Source organism: Mauremys reevesii, linkage group 1 (genome assembly GCF_016161935.1).
Source record: "Mauremys reevesii isolate NIE-2019 linkage group 1, ASM1616193v1, whole genome shotgun sequence".
Taxonomy (NCBI): Eukaryota; Metazoa; Chordata; order Testudines; family Geoemydidae; genus Mauremys; species Mauremys reevesii.
The window spans coordinates 287,707,728-287,732,731 of record NC_052623.1 but is presented as its reverse complement, the minus strand read 5'-3'; the positions used below and the strand labels follow the sequence as shown (position 1 = coordinate 287,732,731).

The following is a 25,004-nucleotide window of genomic DNA, read 5'->3' as shown; positions in this document are numbered from 1 at the left end:
TCCTAGCCATTCGGTCCCTAGTCTGTAACAGTGAATGGGATTCTTCCGTCCTAAGTGCAGGACTCTGCACTTGTCCCTGTTGAACCTCATCAGGTTTCTTTTGACCCAATCTTCTAATTTGTCTAGGTTCCTTTGTATCCTATCCCTACCCTCCAGTGTATCTACCACTCCTCCAAGTTTAGTGTCATCTGCAAATTTGCTGAGAGTGCAGTCCACGCCATCCTCCAGATCATTAATGAAGATATTGAACAAAACCGGCCCCAGGACGGACCCGTGGGGCACTCCACCTGAAACTAGCTGCCAACTAGACATGGCGACGTTGATCACTACCCGTTGAGCCCAACGATCTAGACAGCTTTCTATCCACCTTATAGTCCATTCATCCAGCCCATACTACTTTAACTTGCTGGCAAGAATACTGTGGGAGACCGTATCAAAAGCTTTGCTAAAGTCAAGGTATATCACTTCCACGGCTTTCCCCATATCCACAGAGCCAGTTATTTCATCATGGGAGGCAATCAGACTGGTCAGGCATGACTTGCCCTTTTGTAAATCCATGCTGACTGTTCCTGATCACTTTCCTCTCCTCTAAGTGCTTCAGAATTGATTCCTTGAGGACCTGCTCCATGATTTTTCCAGGGACTGAAGTGAGGCTGACTGGCCTGTAGTTCCCCAGATCCTCCTCCTTCCCTTTTTTAAAGATGGGCACTACATTAGCCTTTTTCCAATCATCCGGGACCTCTCCCGATCACCATGAGTTTTCAAAAATAATTGCCAATGGCTCTGCAATCACATCTACCACATACATCTGCAATCACATTTAGCACCCTCGGATGTAGTGCATCCAGCCCCATGGACTTGTGTTCGTCCAGTTTTTCTAAATAGTCCCAAACCACTTCTTTCTCCACAGAGGGCTGGTCACCTTCTGCCCATATTGTGCTCCCAGTGCAGCAGTCTGGGAGCTGACCTTGTTTGTGAAGACTGGGGCAAAAAAAGCATTAAGTACATTAGCTTTTTCCACATCCTTTGTCACTAGGTTGCCTCTCTCATTCAGTAAGGGGCCCACACTTTCCTTGACTTTCTTCTTGTTGCTAACATACCCTTCTTGTTACTCAACATCTCTTGCTAGCTGCAACTACAAGTGTGATTTGGCCTTCCTGATTTCACTGCTGCATGCCTGAGCAATATTTTTATACTCCTCCCTGGTCATTTGTCCCATTTTCCACTTCTTGTAAGCTTCTTTTTTGCATTTAAGATCAGCAAGGATTTCACTGTTAAGCCAAGCTGGTTGCCTGCCATATTTACTATTCTTTCTACACATCGGGATGTTTTTTTCCTGCATCCTCAATAAGGATTCTTTAAAATACAGCCAGCTCTCCTGGACTCCGTTCCCCCTCATGTTATTTTCCCAGGGGATCCGCCCATCAGTTCCCTGAGGGAATCAAAGTCTGCTTTTCTGAAGTCCAGGGTCTGTATTTTGCTGCTCTCCTTTCTTCCTTGTGTCAGGATCCTGAACTCGACATAAATCCGAATGTACTACACTGTCAGTTAAAGTTAAAAATGTAATCATTTTATCTGATCTTTTGTGGTAGGATGCTTGTTTTTATACCACTAATTTTGGATCTAGATACTTAGGGCCAGATCCTCAATTGGTGTAGAATATGTGCAGAATGGTTTATTTCCACTGAAATCAAATATAGTTATTCAAAAACTTACACTAAGTGAGCATCTGGCTTTCAGTGTACTTTTAAAATGATGCAATAAATGTATGGAAGATTCAACATATATGATGCTGGGTTACACAGTTACGAAAGAGCAAATGTTCCTGTTTTTTTGTTTAGTTTTTTTTCTCCTGTTCTAACTAATTAGTAATTAAAGCCTCCATGAACTGTACCAATGCATAATTTCCTTCTCCTTCCTCTGGAGAGATGGAAGGAATGCTTTGTTCATCCACAATGTATAAAAACAAAACCAAGAATTATCCCAAAACAAGCTGCTTCACGATTTATAACATGCTAATTACTAGAATTTCAGAGTAGCTTTCAATTCTATTTGTGTAGCTAATGTAGAGATAACATTCATTGTAAAATAATGAAATATATGTTTCATAAATATACTCAGATAATATACATTTTGTACTTTTTACATATGACAAAGAGAAATACGTGTGTCAATAGGAAAGCACATTTTTCATAGTTTATGATCCATTTTTAATATTTTAATTATTTGTAAATTCTGAATAGCAATTCCATAAAAACTTAAGACCAGACTATTATACAGTGCTTAAATATAATGCAGGCATTGATAAAGCATAGAGAAGGCACAGTACAACAATATTCTCAAGCATGCGAGTACATAGAAAATCTACTTAAATTTCACTCTCCATCCAGTCCACTCTAGAGCTCTTACATGGAGAAGATATTCCTCTCACTTGTTTGAAAACAGTTCCACATGATTCTATGGGCCATATCCACACATCTTACCTGTACCATTGGTCCCACTTAAGACAATGGGACTATTGGTAAGTGGAAAATAAATAGGATGTAGCCCATAAAATTGCTGATTTCACCAAGGGGACAAAATATCCCAAGCAAGTGAGCACTGTTGAAGGACAAATGTATCACATGCATCCAACGAAGTGGGTATTTACCCATGAAAGCTCATGCTCCAAAACTTCTGTTAGTCTATAAGGTGCCACAGGACTTTTTGCCGCTTTTACAGATCCAGACTAACACGGCTACCCCTCTGATACATGAAGGACAAATGATCACTGAATCAACTGGCGGCACCAGTTTACACCTGCAGAGAATTTGTACCTTATGTTTTTAACGGCACGCATTTTCAATTTTCTAAAATGATATTTCAGATATATTTCAAATTGTTTTCTCTTAAATATCTATGAGTTTTGGGGAACTAGATAGGTGGGAGGATTTGTAAAGGAATATATAGCCTTTCACCTCTAGATTGCTAGCTAATATCTCACTAGATCACTAGTGACAGAAGTGTGTTACCATGGATGTTTAGAGGCTTCTATAACATGTGCTTGATGTGCTATGTCATGTGCTTCCCAGTCGACTTGACAACTATCTAAATCACAAAAAAGCCACCACATTTCACAGTAATTGGTACCTTTGTTGACAGCCTCAAAAGATTAAACAGGCAAAGAGACTGAGCTATCTTCTTGCTCTGGCTGGTCCTCTAGATCAGCAGGTCAGTTTGAGAAAGCTTACGCTGTCATTTCTTGTTCTGCAAGTGTCCTGTGTACAGGGATCATCATTCTCCAGGGCTGTCAGCAAGCACCTTCCACAAGCACTGAACTTAAATGACATATGTTTTCTCTCTTAAATCTATGACTTCAGATTTCTGAGTCCTGCTTTTCTCTTCCAAACAGTTATATTTACAGAATATAGGAGACAAACAGAATTTTCACTTTTAAGCAAGAAGCTTACCTATTACCATTAAGTAAATATTTTTTTTATCAAGTTTACTACAGTATAGTCTTCAGGAGTTTTCAGAAACCATATGAAAAAGTTTACAGAGCTTCTGTATCAGATCGCTTGCTGAACTGTTAATTTAGGCAGATACTTTACTGTATCATCACCCCCAACCGCATTTACATTCATTCTGATTACAAACTGCAACTTTGTTGGGAAAATAAAGGATACTTTAACTAAGAATTATCAACTGGCTTAGGTCAGAAAAGAAAATTTCCTCATTTTAACATAACATATATTCATTTTTAGTTTTGGCCTCCTTTGATATTCCCTGATATCTGAGATTATCACAATTAATGTACCACATTGTTCTGTGTTTCAGCTCTAGAAGAGATCCTATAATATCTTTCCATATACTGTAAGGATGGTTATTCTTTCAAAACTGAAATTAGATAGTAGGATAGATGCCTATTCCTTGGGTGCTCCGGGGCTAGAACACCCATGGGAAAAAAAAATGGTGGTTGCAGCTCTCCACCTCCCCCTGCAGTACCTCCAGCCCACTGACGGCCCCGCTGATCAGTGCCTCCCCTTCTCTCCCAGTGCCTCCCACCTGCCATGGGCCAGCTGTTCCACGGGATGCAGTAGGCACTGAGGGGAGAGGAAGGAGTGAGGGCGGGGTGCACTCGTGGGAGGAGGCAGAATGGGGTGGGAAGAGGAGGGGCGGGGGCAGAGCGCGAGCAGGGCAGGGATGGGGAGGAATGTGGGCAGAGCTGGGAGGGGTTGAGCACATTAGAAAGTCGGCACCTGTGCTTAGTAGCAACTACAAAAGTTACTATAGAAATTTCTACTCCTTCTACTTTTTCAAAGTTACATGAAATGATTTTACTGACAAAAACATATTTGTCTTGCTGTCATCAGCGCAGAGCCAGTCAATATAGGTACAGGTGGTTCAGTACTGTTCGATTTCGCCTCACATGTTGAAACAATTGCCAACTATGTTCTGAACTGAAAGATATTTCTACTAGGGCTGTCAAGTGATTAGAAAAATAATCACAATTAATTGCTGTTTTAATCGCACTGTTAAACAATATTAAAATACCATTTATTTAAATATTTTTGGGGTTTTCTATATTTTCAAATATAGGGTCAGGGCTGGGGGCTCTGGGATTCAGCCCTGCTCTGGGCTTCAGCACCCCTCAGGGCATGGGGCTTCCGGCCCTCTCGGGGCGCAGGGCTTAGAGCTTCAGTCCGGCATGGGGCATGGAGCTTCAGCCCCCCTCAGGGTGCATGGCATGGGGCTTCAGCGCCTCTCGGGGCGCGGGGCTCCACGCTTCAGCCTGGAATGGGACTTGAACCCCTTCAGGGCTTCAGCCCAGCATGGGGTTCAGGGCTCTAGCCCCTCTCGGGTTTGGGGCATGAGGCTCCAGCCTCGCCCGACCCCCTGGGAAGCTGCTGGCTGGGGCTCTTCCAGCCCCCATTCCTCCCACCCCAGGCACCACCTCCGGAACTGCACTGCTCCAGCCCCACCCCCCACCTAGCTGCAAAATTATAATGGTTTGTTTCCCTCACATAAAATATATCATACTTTCCTGTAGAAGAATTGTAGTAAACTTATCTTTTTACACAATATAAACAAGTTCTGACAAACTAGATATTCTTATGTCAGGATTATGATTATTATTAATGCAAATCAACAGGTGTAGGCACACAGTTGTATTCCTTCTGCTTCATACAAAGTTAGTGCTAAAAGCATACACTCATAAAAAGTCTACTATATACTTACTCTTGTGTTGTTTCTTTCAGCCTTGAGTTCTGAAATCTCCTCTTCTTTTTCAAGCAGTTGCTCCCTACACACATTTAACTCTTTTGTCAGTGCAGCAAATTCCTATAAAAAGGAAATAAATATAGAAATTATTTTAAATGTACATTTTGGAGTGTATTCCCAAAATTAATCTGCATTGTAGCATTTAGGATTTAATATTTAAATACCGTATATACTTGTTCATTAGCCCGTTCATTTATAGGCTGACCCCCCAAGATGGTTAGGTAAAAACAGCAAAAACTGTATGACCCTTTCATAAGCCAAACCTATATTTCAGGGGTTGGCAAACTTTGGCTCCTGCCCCAGCTAGTGGGCCTGGACGTTTTGTTTACCTGGAGCGTTCACAGGCACAGAGCCCCTCGGCTCCCTGTGGCCATGGTTTGCCATTCCCAGCAATGCGAGCTGCAGGAAGTGGCGCGCCACTTCCCGCAGCTCCCATTGGCTGGGAATGGCAAACCATGGCCACAGGGAGCTGAGGGGCTCCATGCATGCAGATGCTCCAGGTAAACAAAACGACAATGTATTATTCAATTCAATGATTCAATAGAGTTTAAAATCATCAAATTTTGGTGTAGACCCATTTATAAGCTGATCCCCGCTCTTTGATGTGTCACTTTTTTACCAAAAATATTCAGCTTATGAACGAGTATATACGGTAATTTTTAAAAGTCCAGAAAGGCAGCACTATAAAGCTAAAACAGCATAGATTAGTATTATTATCTATAATAATATTTATTTGTGGTTACTGGTACGTAATTCATAACTATGTGTATCAAAGGATTCTCAAAAGTTAGAGAGTCAAAGTCAGCTTCAGAGCTTGGCCAGTTAAAATAGCTGAGGATCTGGCCTATAGTCTAGCAAATTATTTCTGAACATGTCAAATTATTTTGATTAGAGAATGGGAAGCAAATTAATTGCAATACCATAATCAACAACAACAAGCTGTTTTTATAGCACTGTCCATCCAATGATCTCAGAAAGCTCTACCATATTAGCATTTTAAGGTACCAATTCAAGAAAGTATCCTATTCAGGACAGCATTTAAGCATGTACTTAACTTTAAGCATCTGCTGAAGTCCTATTGAATTAGTAGGTCTTTAGCAGGTGTTTTAAAGCAGACATAAAAAGAAATGAAATTTAATGTACACTTAAGTGCTTTCCAGAATCAGGGCCTAAGGCGCATATCTTTCCTGCGTGGTTGGTAATAGCCTATTTTTGATTTGTTTAGGTTTTAACTGATTTTAAAAAACCAATAAAAATACCACAAAGACACTTTTTCATCAGAAACCCTGGACATGGCTAATGAAACACACCTATTCAGAACACTGAGACATGTTTAAAATTACAGTTGCCAATCAGTGAAGCTGGCAGTATCTTTTTACCTTCAAACCCGAAATCACTAACTAAAACAGGGGTGCTGGAATAATTTTTATAGTGGGGGTCCTGAGAGCCATTGAACCAAACTGTAAACCCTGCATATAATGGAAACCACTTCAAGTCAGGGGGTGCTGCAGCACTCCTAGTTCCAGCACCTATGAACTAAAACAGGGGGTGCTGCAGCACTCCTATTTCCGGCACCTATGAACTAAAACATAAAAAGTGATGAGTCCTAGAGTTTATGGCTAGAAGGGACCCCTAGATCACTTAGTCTGAACTCCTGTATACCACAGGCCACCACCACCACGCAAGCACCCCCACACTAAACTCAAGTTCACTCTCCCTCATATACAAGCTTATAACACCCCCAACATCGCTCCTCTGAAGATAAACAGGCTTGGACCAATAAAGGGAGTGAATTTCAATGACTAGACCCCTACCAAAAACATCTTGTTGACAAGCCCCTCTCTATGAAATGGAAATATGCAACTCATGCACCTCTAGTTATGGCACCTGTAGCTTACACCTTGGGAGAAAGGCATGTATGTATTAGTGTCATATTGTCACGTTATGTATGCTGTGTAATACTAAAAGCTTTAATGTTTCTATTTGACATTTTCAATTCAAATTAAATAATCAGCATGTCAGCAGAATATTATTTTGGGGCCGGTCTTGCAGTCTTTAGTCATAAAGGACTCCCACTGAAATCAAGACTGAAGGTAAAACTGGATTTATACTGTATCATATGTGAAGCTGTGACAGGGTGTGCATACCCCGCACTAGGCAAGAAAGAGTTAATCCCACACTATGGATGGAGGAAGTCCTACCCCTCAGACTGTTCTGGGCATGCTCCAACTTCTGTGCTAGTATAAAGGAGAGCAGCTCAGCTCAATCTGGGCTGGCCACTGAGGAGGAAGCACACTTGCTAGATGCTCCAGGCCAGGAGCAGCTACAGCCCCTGACTGCGGGAACCAGAGATCCCAGGGACCAGACTGGAGAACTGCTACCTACAGTTCACTGGCGGAAGTCAGCAGGGTTGTCCTTAGGCTTTATGAGGCCCTATGCAGTATTGTTAAACTGGTGCCCCTATGTCCAACTTGGGGCACAGTCACCACCCCTGCCCGCGGACCCCCAGAAGAACCCCCCCACACACAATTGCAGACACACACCGAGCTTCGTACACAGCAGACGCTGGGGCAGCCTGGGATCGCAGACCAGGGGGGTGGGGGAGGAGGCAGCAAAGGATACCGAGCTGCCCGGCTTGCCTCACAGCAGCAGAGACTCATAGTTCCCCGCAGATAGCCCCATACCCGCTCCCTCACACAGAATGCGCTGCGCCGGCGCATTTGGCTCTGTGAATACGGCCCCTGCCTAAGTAGACTACAGCGTGTGCTGGGAGTGCAGAAACCGACCCGCTCTTACCTGCTGTCCCGGTGGTGCCCCAAATGTTTGGGTGCCCTAAGCAGCCACATATGTTGTGTATGCCTAAAGATGGCCCTGGGAGTCAGAGTTCCCGGGAACTACCCACGTCAGGGAACCCAGAAACCTCAACGATATATGGACTACAGGTTCAGAAGACACAGTAGGAAGGGGACAAGAAGGCAGTGTGAGTTGTATCTCCCACCCATGTAAGGTCAGCGTGTTGCTGTAGGATTCCCACTGACTGGTGGCAAACGCACTCGCCACTGACAGGGCTCTGGGCTGGGACCCGTGAAGTTGGGTGTTCCCAGGTTCCCCTACCCTTGCTGCCACTCTCCCCTTTAGTGTTGGCCCCTGTATCTGGACATTGGGCCGTACAGCCCTGAATGCCAAAGGCAGCCATATTGACTCTAGCCATTAGGCCATACAGCCCTTAACCCCAAGGGCAGCCATAATGACTCTGATCAACGGGCCATACGGCTGTCAGTCTAAGAACCATCTGGTAGACTGCAACCGCAGTGGTATCACAACTCTGATCCCTCATCTCCCCCCAAAGAGGGACAGGATGTGGGTACCTCATGACAGAAGCCTTTCATATAATACCATTTTCTAGAGTAACAGTCTAAAACAAGATTATCAAGTTGGCATTCTGACAAAAGTCCCATTGAACTCTCTGGGCTTGACCATTAGTCTGTTATTCTAAATTCTTGAAACCATGAGTAAACTCCTGGCCCTACTGAAGTCAATGGAATTTTTGCCATTTTGACTTCAGTGAGGCCAGGATTTCACCCACATGATTTATTTTACATAAGGCATTACACACAGCATCAAGTAGTTGTGTTTATCTGGTATAGTGAAAGTTGACGGAAAAGAGACTGCATCTCTCTTGTACACAGTAAAGCACAAGGCTAAGGGTCAAATGCCTCCATCATCTGAAACATGTGATTCTCTCACAAAAACTATCTGGGGAGCAGCACTGCTATTATCAAAATGAACATTTTATTTTTTAAATTACAAAATAATTTAAAACATGCTTTTTGAAGCGAAATTTTAACAACAATCATCATTTCCTGAAATGTCCCAGAAGGTGCCACAGTTGAACTGAAGTCATACTTAATTACTCAAAAGATTGGGAGAAAAAGCAGAAGATTGGGAGAAAACACATCCATCTGGTCTAGCTTATTTTCCTCCAACTTTAAGTTGAAACCAAATAAAATTAAAGTGAAAAATTGGCCGTGAACAGGCTCAGAAGGGTCTGAGATGCCTCCCACTGCACTGCTGAGAGTGGCTTTAATGCAAAACACAGTGACTTTGAGGCTTAATACAGCAGATGCCATCAGTCAAGCTAGTGCTCAAAGGGTGGATCATTATGTTTTAATTACATGTTTAAGTAACTTATGGCATATTTTAGTTACCAGGAATCAGAAAGCACTCTTGGACCATATTTCAAATGCTTCTTAGCCAAGCTTTAGATAATATTTAAAATAAAGGTAGCCTTTAACTTTGTTTGAAGTTTTTAACCCTGAACATGGATTTATGCTGCTGTGGTTAAGGAAAGGAAAAGCTTTGACATTCTCAACAAATTTCAGTTTAGAAAATAGTATTTGATCAAAGTAATTGTTTTAATGATGTTCTGTGAAATAATTCTCTGTTCCTTTCATTTCATTTCATATGCAAGTTCTCAAGCTCTTTGGTGGGGCACAAAAACCATGTTAAAACTTCAAAAAGAAACCTAACAACGTTGGTTGAAAAAAATCTAGACATGAAAAAAACAAAGAAATCCTAGTTTTGCTCTAGAAAAGTGATTATTGTGATTACAGCCTCTAATTGGCTTTGAATTGTGCACACAGCTATGCTATGCTCAACTTCCTGTTATTTTCCTTACCCGTTCTCCCTCATCCCACCTTCACTTGTTTGTTTCATCTGTGTGTTACAACTTGTCTTTTAGGGCTAGCCACGGCAGCGCTTTAACATGGCTTGTGTGGTCATGGCAGACAGCGCTGTAAAAAATCCACCTCCACGAGGGGTGTAGCTACTAGTGCTGGAGATGTCACACCGCTGAACCAGAAAGTTGCAGTGCTGTAAACTGCCATTGTAGACAAGCCCTTAGACTGTAAACTCCCTGGACAGGGACTGACATTTACTGTATATTTGAAAAACTTAGCACAATGGGACCCCAACCCAGTTGCAGTCCTTCACCACTATTACACTATCAATGACAAATAATAATGCAGGTAAAATCAGTTTCATTTTGCTGGCCTTCATCGTCTTCAATTAGAAGCGTTCACAAAAAGTATCAAATACTACTAAGAAAATTATTTTACCAATGCCAGATATGTACATACTGTACACATTAACTGGTGCATTCATTTTATTGCAATACTGTAATTCCCAGTAACCAAATTGAATATGTAGATGTATAGGATTCTTCTCAAGGCAGTCAATACGCTATGTGCAGTACAAGAGAGATAAAAAGGGTTCTTGGATTTAGTAGGCATATGCCTCAGAGGTAGTATTATTTTAACACTTTCTGTGTTTAATTGAATTATCATCTTGTAGTCTCTTTTGTTCTTTAAATTAATTAGTTCACGCAGTGATAAATGGCCCTAGTTATGCTGCTACTATTGCTGCTGTATAGCTATATCAGCACAGTATGCAATCGGGAAAGGCTATTTTTTGAAGCAGAGGAAACAAAGGAATGAGTGGGATTTACAACAGAAATAAAATAAAATAACAAAACACTCCACTCACTGTAATTTCTATGGCCTTCCAATATTTCTGTGGTGAAAAAAGAGCTTTCAGAAACCATATTGTAAGGCATCCCGTGAATTCTTCAGCTTTGTAATTCAGACAAGGTGAAACGCAAAGAAGTTAATTTCAAACACTATTCGAACATGTTTTTTATAGACTATGTTTCATGAACATTGTCTTTTTTCTATTCTGATTTCAGAAGTTTAACCTCTTTTGGCATATTTTTTATAATATTTATATATAATATGCTATATATTGTATCAATAGATGGACTATGAGACTTATGCTCCTAAGTAACTTTTGAAAGTGGAATTTAAGCACTTAAGTGACTATGGCGCTTTTTAAAATTTTAGCCACAGTGCCTACTTTTGTCTATGCAGTTTATTATAGGTTTGATATATTATCAGACAATGGTAATCTGACTAGAACTCTGTTATACACACAAAAATGATAAAAGACAAAAACATCACATCACCTGTGAGTGAACACTTTTCACAAAGAAATCATTTTACCTGACCTATCAGTCCTCATCCTCAAAGGAAACCCTCAACACTTTCAGAACAAAAGCCTGGAAGCTTAAATTCTAAAAAGTATGGACTGAAAAGACATACTGCATGTATGACTTATTACAGCAATCTGTAACCCACTAATCCTCCCCCATCCTCCCCGCCGCCAGAATGGTCCCTTGAAATATGTGTGAACTACTTATGCTAAACAATCTGTTCCACCTTGTATTTAGCAGTATGTTTCCCAGACCTGAAGAAGAGCTCTATGTAAGCTCAAAAGTTTCTCTCTCTCACCAATAGAAGTTGATCTAATAAAATATATTATCTCACCCACCTTGTCTCTCTAGTATCCTGGGTCCAACACAGCTACAACAACACTGCATATATTTAAAGGATGTAATTTAAACCATATACCAAGGGACAATATTATATTTAACGTTAATATAAAGAAATAAAAGTCAGTTTAAATGAGATACTCAAAACATATATATGCTCTCTCTATACACCCTTCTGGAAGATAAAAGTTGCAGTCCTTCAATCTCAAACCCTACTGATAGCCTTGCTGTATATTTTGTGTACTCAAATCACAGTGCATGAGAGATTTCTAACTAAATCCTAATGTTTTGAGAGATTTCTCTATTTTAGCTATAAATGTTATGCTTTCAAAAACTAATGAAAAAGAAGTTAAGGTAATATTTTAGCATATTTCATTTTCCATCCTCCAATTCATAGTCTTTAATAAACAAATAAGTCAAGTGACTACCATCTAAAATCCTGTAGTTATTGCTGACTTGGGGACTGTACTATGGTACAGAAAACTCAGCTTTATTAATGACTAAATGTAAACTCTTTTTTTGTTTGGAACTTAAATGCTTTAGGCTGATGGCATATGCTTAGATGCTGGGAAGGGTGTCAGCTGATGTCAAGGATTACACATGTCACCTGATGATTTAGGATGATTCATAGTGATTAGCTACAGTAAGGCAGAGATACAGTCTGATAATAGACTTTTTGTTCTTTAGATTTAATGTCTATATCTAGGGATCACCATAATTATCTTCCACACAGGGGTAAATGTAGGCCCATATGGCATACCGGTAAGAAGTCGGTACCGGCCCATACGCTGATGGGGTGGGAGTCAAAAGGGGCAGTTGCCCCAGGGTCGGTTGCCCTTGGCTGTTGCTGCTACTGTGGCAGCGGCTGGAGCTCTGGGCCCTTTTAAATCACTGCTGGAGCCCCGGGCAGCGCGGGCCAGGCAGTGCGGATGGGCTGGCTGGGGGAGGCTGACCCCCACCCCCACCCCTTTCAGGAGCCTGGAATCGGGTCCCCGTACCAATAAGTGTTTAATACTACTTTAACCCCTGCTTACATGTCATCATTTACAGCCATCAAAAAGCTGTAGACTATATTCATAGCACTGAGTAGTCCTCATTTGGCCAAGATACCTGTATATATCTTTCTAGATCTTTTCCAGGAGTCAATACTCGCAAGCCCCTTAATTACTTTAGTTTTGTTGTTCTCTGAATTTCCTCCATGTTGGCGATACCTTTGTGATGCTGGTATTTACAAAAGGCAGTTACCTCTTCTTGCATTAAGAGCTAAATGACATTCAGTGGTCAAGTTTCCTTTTTATCTGAAATACTAGATAGCACTCAGTTGTCAAGAGCTTTGACTTCTCTTAGTTGAAAGGTGACAAAGATTCTCTTCTTGGAATTTACATAGTAAGACTTCTACAGAGAATGTCTCACTGTAACAGTGGATTTAACCTTGGTCTTTACAATCAAATTATTTTTGTCATATTTGGTTTTTGCGTGGTAACTTAATAGAGCTAAAACTTCACAACAAGCTGCTTGTGAATTCATGCTTCAGAAAAACATGCGTAAATGCTGGAATTCTTTTAAAGTGTATCATTTAAGTCTGGGACATCTGAGTTATGTACATGTAAATATCCTCAGAGTATGAAAGCACAAGTTGAAAGCAAAGAAATATATATGTTTTGTTTTATCCAGTTATGTAATAGCATGTGATAGCAATGACCTCTGCTCTTGCATTTGCCTCCTAGATGTACAGGAACCAAAAGAATACTGTCATCTAAAATTACTGTTTGTAGCAGAAATGTTGCATGGTCAGTCATAGTTTAGGACCCCTGAAGGTAGAATCTGCTGCATAACTAATACAATTTGACAAGCACAACTGCACTCTTAAAGTTGATACAGAAGTTGTTGGGCTATGAAGCCAATTAAGGAACTAAACAAGATTTAAACTATATGGAAATTACTCAGCTGTTTTCACTATTTTTATATTATAATATGAAAAGACTAATAAAGAAAAATTGCTAATGACATGAAACATAGGAAACTGCAATTATTTTGAAGTCTGAATAAACATACTGCAGGAGGTTAGATTAGTCTATTTACTCTGTTGACTATTTCCCCGCTCCCAATAGCTCACTTGAGATATAATAGACACAATGTGACTGAAAAATAGTCAAATCAAAATGTCAGATTTTCATTTACGTGTGCATAACTTTGAAGAGCTGGCAGATCTTTTAAAAAGTTCTAAATTCAGATGCAGTTGAGAACCATTCAGAATCTTTAAAAAGTATAGAAATATAGGGCTGAAAGGGACATCAAGCAGTCATCAAGTTCACATGCCCCCTACCCCGCCAAGTCAGGATTATGTATACCTAGACCATCCCTAGCAGGTGTTTCTCTAACCTGTTCTTAAAAACCTCCAGTGATGAACATTCTACAGCAGGGGTCGGCAACCTCTGGCACGCAGCTCGCCAGGGTAAGTACCCTGGCGAGCCGGGCCAGGTTGTTTATCTGTCGCGTCGGCAAGTTCGGCCAATCGCAGTGCCCACTGGCCTTGGTTTGCTGTCCCAGGCCAAAGCGGGAGGCGGGAAGCCGCAGCCAACACATCCCTCGGCCCGTGCCGCTTCCCGCCACCCCCATTGGCCTGGGACGGCAAACCGCGGACAGTGGAAGCCGTGGTCCACTGAACCTGCTGACGCGGCAGATAAACAAACTGGCCCAGCCCGTGAGGGTGCTTACCCTGGCGAGCCGCGTGCCAGAGGTTGCCGACCTCTGTTCTACAGCCTCCCTAGATAACTTGTTCCAGTGCTTAACTGTCTTTGTAGTTAGAAAGTTTTTCCTAAGAGCCAACCTAAATCTCCCTGGCTGCAAACTAAGTCAATTACTTCTTGTCCTTTCCTCAGTGAACATGATCATTTTTATAACAGCCCGCAACATATCTGAAGACTGTAATCATGTCATCTCTCAGCTTTGTCTTCTCTAGACAGAATACACCCAGTTCTTTCAACCTTTCCTCAGAGGTCATGTTTTCTAAAGCTCATCACTTTTGTTGCTCTTCTGTGGACTTTCTTCAATTTGTCCACATCTTATTTAAAGTGTAGTGCACAAAACTGGACAGGGCACTGGTGAGGCCTCAGCTGGAGTACTCAGTAGGTGAGACAGATGGACCAATTACCCCCCACATCCTACATGTGACACTCCTGGTACAACATTTTAGAATGACATTTGCCTTTTTTTGGCAACAGCATCACACTGTTGACTCTCATTCAATTTGTGATCCACTACAATCCCACATCCTTTTCTGCAGCCCTACTGCCTAGCCATTATACTCCACATTGTATTTGTACATTTGATTTTTTGCTTTCTAAAGTGTTGCACTTTGCACGTGTCTTTATTAAATGTCATCGTATTGATTTCAGACTATTTCTCCAATCAAGATCATTTTGAATTCTAATTCTGTCCTCCAAAGTGCTAGCAACTCATCCTCGCTTGAATGGTATTTGCAAATTTTATAAGCATACTCTGCACTCCATCATTTACATCATTAATATAAACATTGAATAGTAGCGGACCCAAGACAGACCAGAATACCTAAATGTTTTACAAAATAAAAACTAAAATCAAAACTGAAGCTGCTTGCTCATTACTGGGCACTGTGTTAACTCCCAGTTCAACAGACAGCTACTAAAGTAGATCTATAATACCTCCAGTACAGGAAACAGAAGTGCAAACTGAGATCAGAGGGGACCAAGCTCAGCAGAAAGCCAAAAGATGCATGCAAGAAGGAACAGAAGGCTGGAGGTATTTTTCTGGGAGCTGGCCGTGAAGTAGGAAGGCAGCTTGAGAGCTGGGATAACTGCAGGAGAAGGTCACAGGGCAGTTGATCTGCAGGCAGGAGGAGAGTGTGAAGAGGTTACACCAAGAATGTACTACCTCTAAATCTCTCTTGTAGCTTGCCTCTAGTGGCTGGGCTAGGAACTGCTTTGTTTGCTTAGCATAACCACTAAAGAAAATGCACCTGGTGTATTTTACCTTTTAGTTTATAGATTCTAGTGCTGGGAGCACCTGTAGCACTTCCCTTCAAGCTTGTAGTACACCCAGGATGCTACCAGCCTAGAGCTTGGCAAATAATGGATTTTTTGGTTAAATGACAACTTTGAAAAGCTGAAAAAAAATTGTTTTGAGTCAAAGAAAACATGTGTTGTGACAAGATTGAAGCATTTAATTTCCATTATGATCATTTTTAAACATTTGATTTTTTTAAAAATTGAAATTGCAAGTCATTTCAATCTGAAAAATTAAAATGTTTTGTTCTAAAAAAATGCTGAAAATTTTTTTTGAATTTTTTAAATTTTTGGTGTTTTTTAGAAATGATCAATTTGGCAAAATTTACATGAATTCACATAACGTCACCATATCAGCATTTTTCACATTGAAATGACTTTTTGTTTCAAAATGTTTAAAAAAAGACAAATGTTTTAAAGGGTCAACATGGAAATGAAATGTTTCAATCTTGTCAATGCTCAGGTCAGTGGGTTACTACTTCACCAAATTAAAATTTCTCTTGATTCAAGATTTGGTATTTAGTTACATTTTTATACTGATATGGTATCAACTGATCCCTTAAATAGTGAAAATGTCAATCTTTTTTTGATCTCATGTTTAGGTTTCTCCCAAACACCACCAGTTTAAGAAAACAGGCATTAATACCTTCACATATTAATTGAGATCCATGGTATGCCCACATTGAGTACTGCATGCAGTTCTGGTCACCCCATCTTAAAAAGATTGGAAAAGGTACAGAGAAGGGCAACAAAAATTATTAGGGGTATGGAACAGCTTCCATATGAGGAGAGATTAAAAAGACTGGGACTGTTCATCTTGGAAAAGAGATGACTAAGAGAGGATATGATAGAGGTCTATAAAATCATGAATGGTGTGGAGAAAATGAATAGGGAAGTGTGATTTACTCCTTCACATAACACAAGAGCCAGGGGTCACTCCAAGAAATTAATAGACAGTAGGTTTAAAACAAACATAAGGAAGTACTTCTTCATACAGTGCACAGTCAGCCTGTGGAATGGTGCCAAGGGCTGTTGTGAAGGCCAAAACTATAACAGGGCTCAAAAAGAACTAGATAAGTTCATGGAGGATAGATCCATCAATAGCTATTATCCAAGATGGTCCTGGATTCAACCCCGTGCTCAGGATGTCTCTAGCCTCTAACTGGCAAATGCTGGGAGTGGACAACAGGGGATGGATCACTCGATGATTGCCTGTTCTGATCATTCCCTCAGAAGCATTCACTAATGTTGGAAGACAGGATACTGGGCTAGATAGATCATCATCTGACCCAGTATGGCCATTCTTATGAGATAGCTCAGGAATTTTTTGCTTGTGATAGGAATTTATTTTATACAGCTGAAATGTATTGTGAAAAATCTCTAAAATCACGTCATTCTCTGTTCATCCAGGTTTTGGGTTTGGACATGTAACCTTGCTTTATAAAACACAGGGTACACACACACAAAATTACCAATGTGAGATTTTTTTTCCCCATAAGATTTCAAAGTAATTTTCAGTCAAATTAAAGATTTAAGTAGCTTTGAATTTTTACTTCTTTTCTTCCAAAATGCCAATGATCAGCTTTAACAAAAATGGTTGGTGTTCAGAACTCATTCTAATCTGATTTGTTAGAGTGTAAATTCAGGTATAATCTTCTGAAATGTAAATTAGGAATAAGAAATTAACTAGAAATCTTGAAGGAAAATGTCGGGATTTCCTTCTTTTATGAGAAACTTGAGCCATCTGATTCTTTGTCAGAATGCTGTGTGCGGAATATATTGCCAGACTCAGAAATAAATGTTGTATGCAAAATAGGTAAGTCATAGGTTTGCTGGCATTTAGATATTCTGTTGGCAGTACAAGCCAATTTTCCACAGCTCTGACTGTGTAAACCAGGAAGCATGTTCAACAAGATGCTGCATAATAATTAAAAAAGATACTAATATTGGCTATCTGGTTTAGAAGAAATTTGACATGACAATACAAAAATAAAAATGTTAACTGACCCACCAGGGGAAGGAAAAAAGAGAGAGAAAGAAAATATATGCATAGAAAGGTAAAATATTTGAGTTGGGCCAGAATACTCACTATGGGTTAGAACCAAAGCCTGTTTAAGTCAATGGAAAGGTTGCCACTGATTTTAAGGGCTTTGGATCGGGCCTTATTTCAACAAAAACTTAAAAGCTTGTTTTAACTCTATGCAAAACTCAAATAAGTTTACATTGTTATAGAAAAATACACAGGTCCCTAATGAAATGTGATCTCTCACATATCAAAGAAGCTAGAGATGGTTTCAATTTGGCTGCCATATGCAGCCAAAATATTTGTGATGTATTCTGAAATTAAAGAAACTTCTTTAAAGCTTTTAACTATATTAATTTAGACAAAATAATGTTATCATAATAATGGCTTTGTATTTGGGAAATAGAAGCCTATATCAATTTCTGTGTTTTTCTTTTGCCTCCCTCACTTAACAAACCAATCATTTTGAATCCCAAATTCAGAAACAGTAGAGCAAAGTGCATTCTTGATTTCACTGAATGGATTTATACTGATTTCAGCTAAGTCTGAATTCAGCCCTGGATGCCCAATGAAGAGAGAAACGAAAGATTCTCAAAATAACTACTATGATACAATAATGTTCTTTATTTACAGGTGGGGAAAAGGAATGAATCCTTATAAAGACAGACTTCTAAAAGTTTTTTTTTATTTGACAAGCATAAACTACGTAGACAGACTTGCTTCCCTGCATATTTGGATTTTAACTCTCACTATAGCAGAAGAAACTTTCTTCAACATCTCACCATTAGGTCGCATGGGCTTTGTTTCACCTAATTCTGGGTGGTGTGGTTTAATTATTCTTCAATGGGAATTTTACTTTAAAAGTAATCTATATGCTTTATTCAGTCGTTTAAAACAAAATAATTAAGTTTTCATTTTGGTACCTCCGTCTCAGTCCATTCCCTCCTGTTACTGTAGTGGCAGTTGGACACTCTCTAGCCTTCTAGATGTAATTCAATGTACACCCATTTTACAAACTGGTCAAAGCAGCAGTATTTGAATGTATAGTAGGTTTAATGGCACTGGTCAGTTTCAAATTACATCTAAGGTTTGGATTAGATTTTATAATCTTTCTGTCTTGCAAGACGTAGGGAGATTTTGGCAGGAATCACCTGCCAAAGAGTTCATTTGCTCTTTTGAAATTTCAGTTACATAAAAACTGGAAAATATGCCACTTCTAATTTTGGATCCAATCAGGAAGCAACAATTAAAGATTTGCAACCCGAGTTTTGTAGTGAGGCATAGCTAGCTTAATCTATTACATGCAATTTACATGGAGTTTCCTGAAATGCTCCACATGTGACTTCCAAGAGCCAGGGCCAGTGCAAGGATGTTTTGTGCCCTAGGAGAAACTTTCACCTTGTGCCCTCCCCCACCCGGCCTGAGGTGCCCCCCCCCTCCCCGCAGCAGCTCCCCCCCCTCCGCCCTGAGGCGCCCCCCTTGCAGCAGCTCCCCACCCCACCCTCTGCCCTGAGGCACCCCCCCAGCCCCAGCTCACCCCTGCACTGTCTCCACCCCAAACACGCCGTCGCTGCTTAACTTTTCCCCCCACCCCGGCATGCCGCGCCAAAGCTGATTGGCGCCACAAGCCTGGGAGGTGGGAGAAGTGAAGCAGCTCACCTCTGCCCTGCCTCCTCCCCGAGCACGCCGTCGCTGCTTCACTTCTCCTGGCTTGCAGCGCCAATCAGCTTAGGTGCTGCAAGCCTAGGAGGCGGGAGAAGTGAAGCAGCCACTGTGTGCTCGGGGAGGAGGCGGGGTAAGGGTGAGGCGGGGTGGGGAGTTCCCCTGCATGCTGCTCCCCCCTCCCTTACTTGCTGCAAGCGGCCCTCCCCACGCTCCCCTGCCCCAGCTCCCTCTGCCTAAATGCCGGCGGCGACCAGGGCGGCCGAAGATCCGGCCGCCGCGGTCGCTGCCGAAGAAAATGGCGCCCCCCCCCAAATCCTAGTGTCGCCTAAATGGTTGCACCGGCCCTGCCAAGAGCTACCCTTTTTTACAACAAAGAGATGATTCAGTCACCCTCAGGTGTTTTTCCCCCCCCTCAAGTAGCTTTACCACTGGTACTAAATTATGTAAACAATGTTAGTTTATGATGTGGTCTTGAGTAACCTCCAACTTGATTTGACAGTGGCATTGAGTTTGATTTAAACCGTGCTTTAAGATGTGAATGTAGGTGCTTTTTCAGCTGAGTTACTCATATCCTATTTTTATACAGATGTTAAACATGCTTCAGACTATGAAGGAATTACCTCTGTAGGTTCGGGTTATTTACTGCCCTGCAGGATACCCAGCATGTGGAAAGTGTGATTAAATGTGACACTGAGAGAGTTCATGAATCCACAAAGGAAAACACACAGACTGAGGATTTCTGTTATGTCAGATATAAAAATAATTCAGTAAGATGATGTAGCTGTGACCCCACTGTTACAGTATTATTACTTTCAGAAATGCAAACATTAACTGAAGATATGAAAGATATAGACACTTACCTGTATATAAACATACGGTACATTGAACATTCTATAGCCGAAGTATTCTATAGTAAGAGGATACAAAACAATTCTAACCTATCTACAAGCACAAAATATTGCCAGTAAATGGATTCAACACAGTATGTATGGAGAACTGCAACAAAGTTTTCTGAAATAGAGCAATTTCTTCTTTAATTACTTGATGAATCAACAGCAAATTTTTTAACCAAGACCTGCAAATATGTGCAATAAGATAGTTTTCTCTGAAAAAAAATTGGGTTTGGGTATCATTCAGTACACTGTTGCCCAAGACAACAACAAAGCAGAAGAGGGTGCAACTGGCAATATACACACACACACACCCCTAACATCATGGAGAACCCCCATTGATTTTAGATGCATATAATTTGGGTTCATTTTGGTCACACATGGCGTGGCTTCATTTAAAAGGTTTTATAATTTCAAGATAGGAGTGATTTGTTAGCTGTTGTTTTTGTTAAAAAAACCCTCAAAATTATGTTTTTTAAAAGTCATGGAGAATAAAATATTTAAAAATTGTTTGACATCCTTTTTGTCTTTTCCAACAGATGCAAAAGAAGAAACCATGTAAATACTCTCAAACCACAACCTATGGCCTAATATTGGGAAACATAAATGTTCCCTATGTTTATGCTTCATGTGCCTCAAGCATCTGCTCAAAATTCTTCAAAAACTCCTCTAAAGCAGAGATTAATAACCCAATTTACCAACACGCTTTCTGCATTCAGAAAGATCAGTGCTTTGTTGACCTTTGAAACATCTGAATTCATTAACAGTGTTTCAGTTTTTGTTTTGTATGGTTTGGGGTTTTGTTTGCTTTTAAAATGACATCAGCTTCTGATAATATTATTATATTGACATACTTTGAAGATTAAAGCTTCCCTCTATGAAGCGTCTCACTGTAATCCTTTGTGTCTAACAAGATGGTATTCTAATTACTAATACAAGAACAACAATATGTATATTTGACCATATAGTAAGATTTTGCAGTGTTGGACATGTACAATCAAACTTATGTTCTTTTGTGAGAAGTCATAGTATGGAGAGATTACAATGTTACCAGAGATATAGTTTTTTTTAAAACAGGCAATAATACTATGCAGAATGAGTGAAATTCAAACAAGTGTGAAAGGGGATCAGGCAAGACCCTCCACAATTATTAAGCCCCTGGAGGGCTACCAGCAGAGTAACTACTTAGGTTAGTAAAATCTCTGCCACTCACCAGCTGTGGAAGGATTTCTATGGTGGCCTCACAAAAGCGGGCACATAGGTGGGAGGGAGCACACAATCCAGAGATCCTAACCTGTGGTGCAGATGGTTATGATCATGTTTAGCCCATAGGCTAGTACATCAGGGAAGCTCATAGGAGTTGGGATCAGTACTGCAGCCTCATACTTTAATTACAGGTTGAGGTGAGTTTTACCACCCCAATGTCACCCTCTACACACACACTTTAACCACATGAAGCCCAATTCCTCAAGCTTTTTGCAGATAAAGGGATTTTCACTCTGAGAGCATCTGTTTTTCAAACTTATTATAATGATTCAACTCATTGCTCTAATTTTCTTGTCTCACAGAACTTCATACTCATTAATGAGGAGAGAACTCGGGACCTTCTGTTCAGAAGGCACAAGCACAAACTGCCAGGGTGGATTTCACTTCAACCAACTGCAGTAAAAGTATTTGTTAATTTACACCCTCTGTGGACCAGTTATTAAGGAACAGAATATTTACAAACACTTAAACAGATCTGACTTTCCATTCACTAAGGAGCATTAGAACACATACTCGCTGTCCTTCGAGTCATTACAATGCATTTTATTACGTTCTAACTAGACAGCAAAATTTTATTCTAAATATTGAAGTTATCTTTGGTACAGCAACCCCCCAATATTATAAAACTATTTATTTTCATCTGTAATCCAGGACAAACAAATGGAAGATTTTCTTGAAATTTGTTGTGTTGGTGTTTTTTTTAAACAAAAGTGTTCCAGGGATTAGATGTTGTACTGTATGTAAATTTCAGCTAAACAGATTTTTATGAGATCATGAGCTAAGCACTACAATTTCCAGCTAAACACCTCTTTTTATGAGTTTATAGCTCAGCTGTCAGAAGTAATGAGTTTTTACTTCTGACAGCTGAACTATAAACTCATAAAAAATATGGTTATAATGAGAATGCTAATATGAGGGATATTAGCTAGAGAAAGCTTCACCAATATTAAAAATGGACATGTTAGTCCCATTGTCTGACAACTGACCCTTAATGGAAAATTACTAAAAGATTTATCCCAACTGCTGTCTTTATAATTTTTCCCACTTGCCTTGATTTTTAAATAATCTAACACTGTGGCAATACATCAAAAGTTGGATATCCACCATTAATCACAACCAATACATTCTGAAGCATAATGTCCTCTCAATAAGCTCTTATTTCATTAAAACTAATGGAAATTGCACACTCATATTGACAAGAGAGACAAAGGAGTGGAGAAAACGGCCATGATATGATGGGCCTCGTGCTTTTAACTTTTTTCTAAAATCATTTAAATTCTGTGAGAATCACATATTAAAAATAGACTAAATCTACTAAAAAAACCATTTTCATATTATGATAGCAGATGTAGAGACACAAGGCACAAAAGCTTAAACAAATTACCTAAAAGACAAGGCAGTAAGACACGATACATTTAATATTCCTTATTTGACATCATTAATGTCAAGCTATAAAGCTTAAGCCTTCAAAGGATTTGACAGCCTCCATCCGCAAGAAAGTAAATGTTAAAGGTTCTAAAAACAACCTACACATTTTATTTCTTTTGGATGATTATGACCTGGCAATTCCAATTATAATAAACAAAAGTTCTCCTTTGCAATTCATTTAATTAATGCAAATAAGGTTTCTTTTTAAAATGAATATTCTGAAGATTGCACATTATCTTGTGTTACATTTGTTCATGTTAACCAGGGTTGATTGTATTTTAGATAGTTCTATGTAGAACAACATAATTATCTTTCATGTATGTAATGCAGGGTTACTAAACTTATCAAGCTTAGTCTTGAAGCCAGATATGTCTTTTGCCCCCACTACTCCCCTTGGAAGGCTGTTCCAGAACTTCACTCCTCTAATGGTTAGAAACCTTCGTCTAATTTCAAGTCTAAACTTCCTAGTGTCCAGTTTATATCCATTTGTTCTTGTGTTCACATTGGTACTAATCTTAAATAATTCCTCTCCCACCCTAAGGTCAGACTAGATGATCGTAATGGTCCCTTCTGACCTTAAAGTCTATGAGTCTACAGTAGCTATTAACAATAACATAATTTAGTCCTTAAGCATTTACAAGGTATGTATCCTTATTCAATTGTACAGTTTGGAAGACTGAGGCACAGAGGTGTAAAAATGAAATGAAATCACAAGTTAAATGTCCCTAGCACCAATATTGAAATAAGATAAAACATCAATCTGGTTAACATTTACAAATGTAATAGAGCAGAACATTTTGTAAATCAAAATGCAGGGAATTTTGAAGTAAACATAACGTTATAGATGCTGTATGACATGACTTTATAAAAATTAGTTTCTGTATTTTACTGATTTATAATACTTCATAATTTTCCAATAAGCACAGTACACTATACTTTGCAGAAATATTAATAACTTACGTCACTGGGGTACGCTGTTGAGAAATGAGGTGAAATTGTTGGTGACTGGGATTGTGGAGAACTATACGCTTTCGCTGTTGGTCATTCATTCAAGTGAGGAAGTAAAAGAACTATACAACAAAGGTAAACCTGAGCAAATACACCAAAAAAATACCTATGCTCTGTTCATATAGGACACAAAACTACTTTTCAGAATCATTTGCCAGATACTAAAAGACTGAAAAACTATTTCTGTAGATACCTTCAAGTGATACCTTATTGCTAAGGATCATATCCTGCCATTGATCTTTGCATGGCTCTCTCAATGAAAAGAATAGCACTTTTGCATTTAAACATAGCAGAATGTCTCTCTAATTTTGGAAAATTAAAAGGCAAATACACCACACGGAAAGGCTGGCAGATACAGTTTCAGACTAGAGATTATGTATGCTTTATTAAAGAAGACAATTCTAAGAGGGAATGTGGACAAATTAAAAGGGGATTAACTTCATTCTAACTGACCAGTGTATTATTCAAGACATGAAATGATCATAGAACGGCATACGCAGAACACAGATAAACAATAAAATGCTGAACTGGATTAACAAGAGGCAACAAAAATTAACCTAAAATGTTAATCAGAAAATAGAATTTTAAATTTATCAGCTACCACAGTCTTACAAAAAGAAAATAAAAGCAAGACCTAAATAAAGGATAAATACAGATCTCTCTCTACCATACAGTGCAGCACTGGCAAGTCCTTCACAGATTGCAGGGACACATATTGCCTTCAGTGCACATATGCAACTCTCATTACACATGCAGATTTAGGACAGTACACGGCCCTGAGGAATTAACTAAAATGTATCCTGAAATACAGAGTGTGCAGAGATAGACTACAAAGTACAATACTAGGGTAGGGCTAAGGAATGTACAACTCAACTGAGGCCTAACTCACACCCAAACCATAATAATTGACGGCCGCAATGGCCCTTTTTTTTTTTTGCCACCCTTGACTCACTCTCAAACTCTCCCCTGCTCATCGCTCTCATTGCACTCTGACTTTCCACCACCCTTTGGCTTGCCTCCCCTTTCACCCTTACCCT

The 25,004-nt window shown here is 39.8% G+C and overlaps 1 protein-coding gene across 1 annotated transcript in view; it reads right to left on the bottom strand.

The window, feature by feature from the left end:
* Nucleotides 1-25,004, bottom strand: part of PPFIA2 (PTPRF interacting protein alpha 2) — a 618,303-nt gene that overhangs the window by 268,154 nt on the left and 325,145 nt on the right. The window contains exon 4 of the mRNA XM_039497350.1: nt 5,218-5,319. Within this exon, the coding sequence (XP_039353284.1) occupies nt 5,218-5,319 (102 nt within the window). The remainder of the gene's footprint in view (nt 1-5,217; nt 5,320-25,004) is intronic.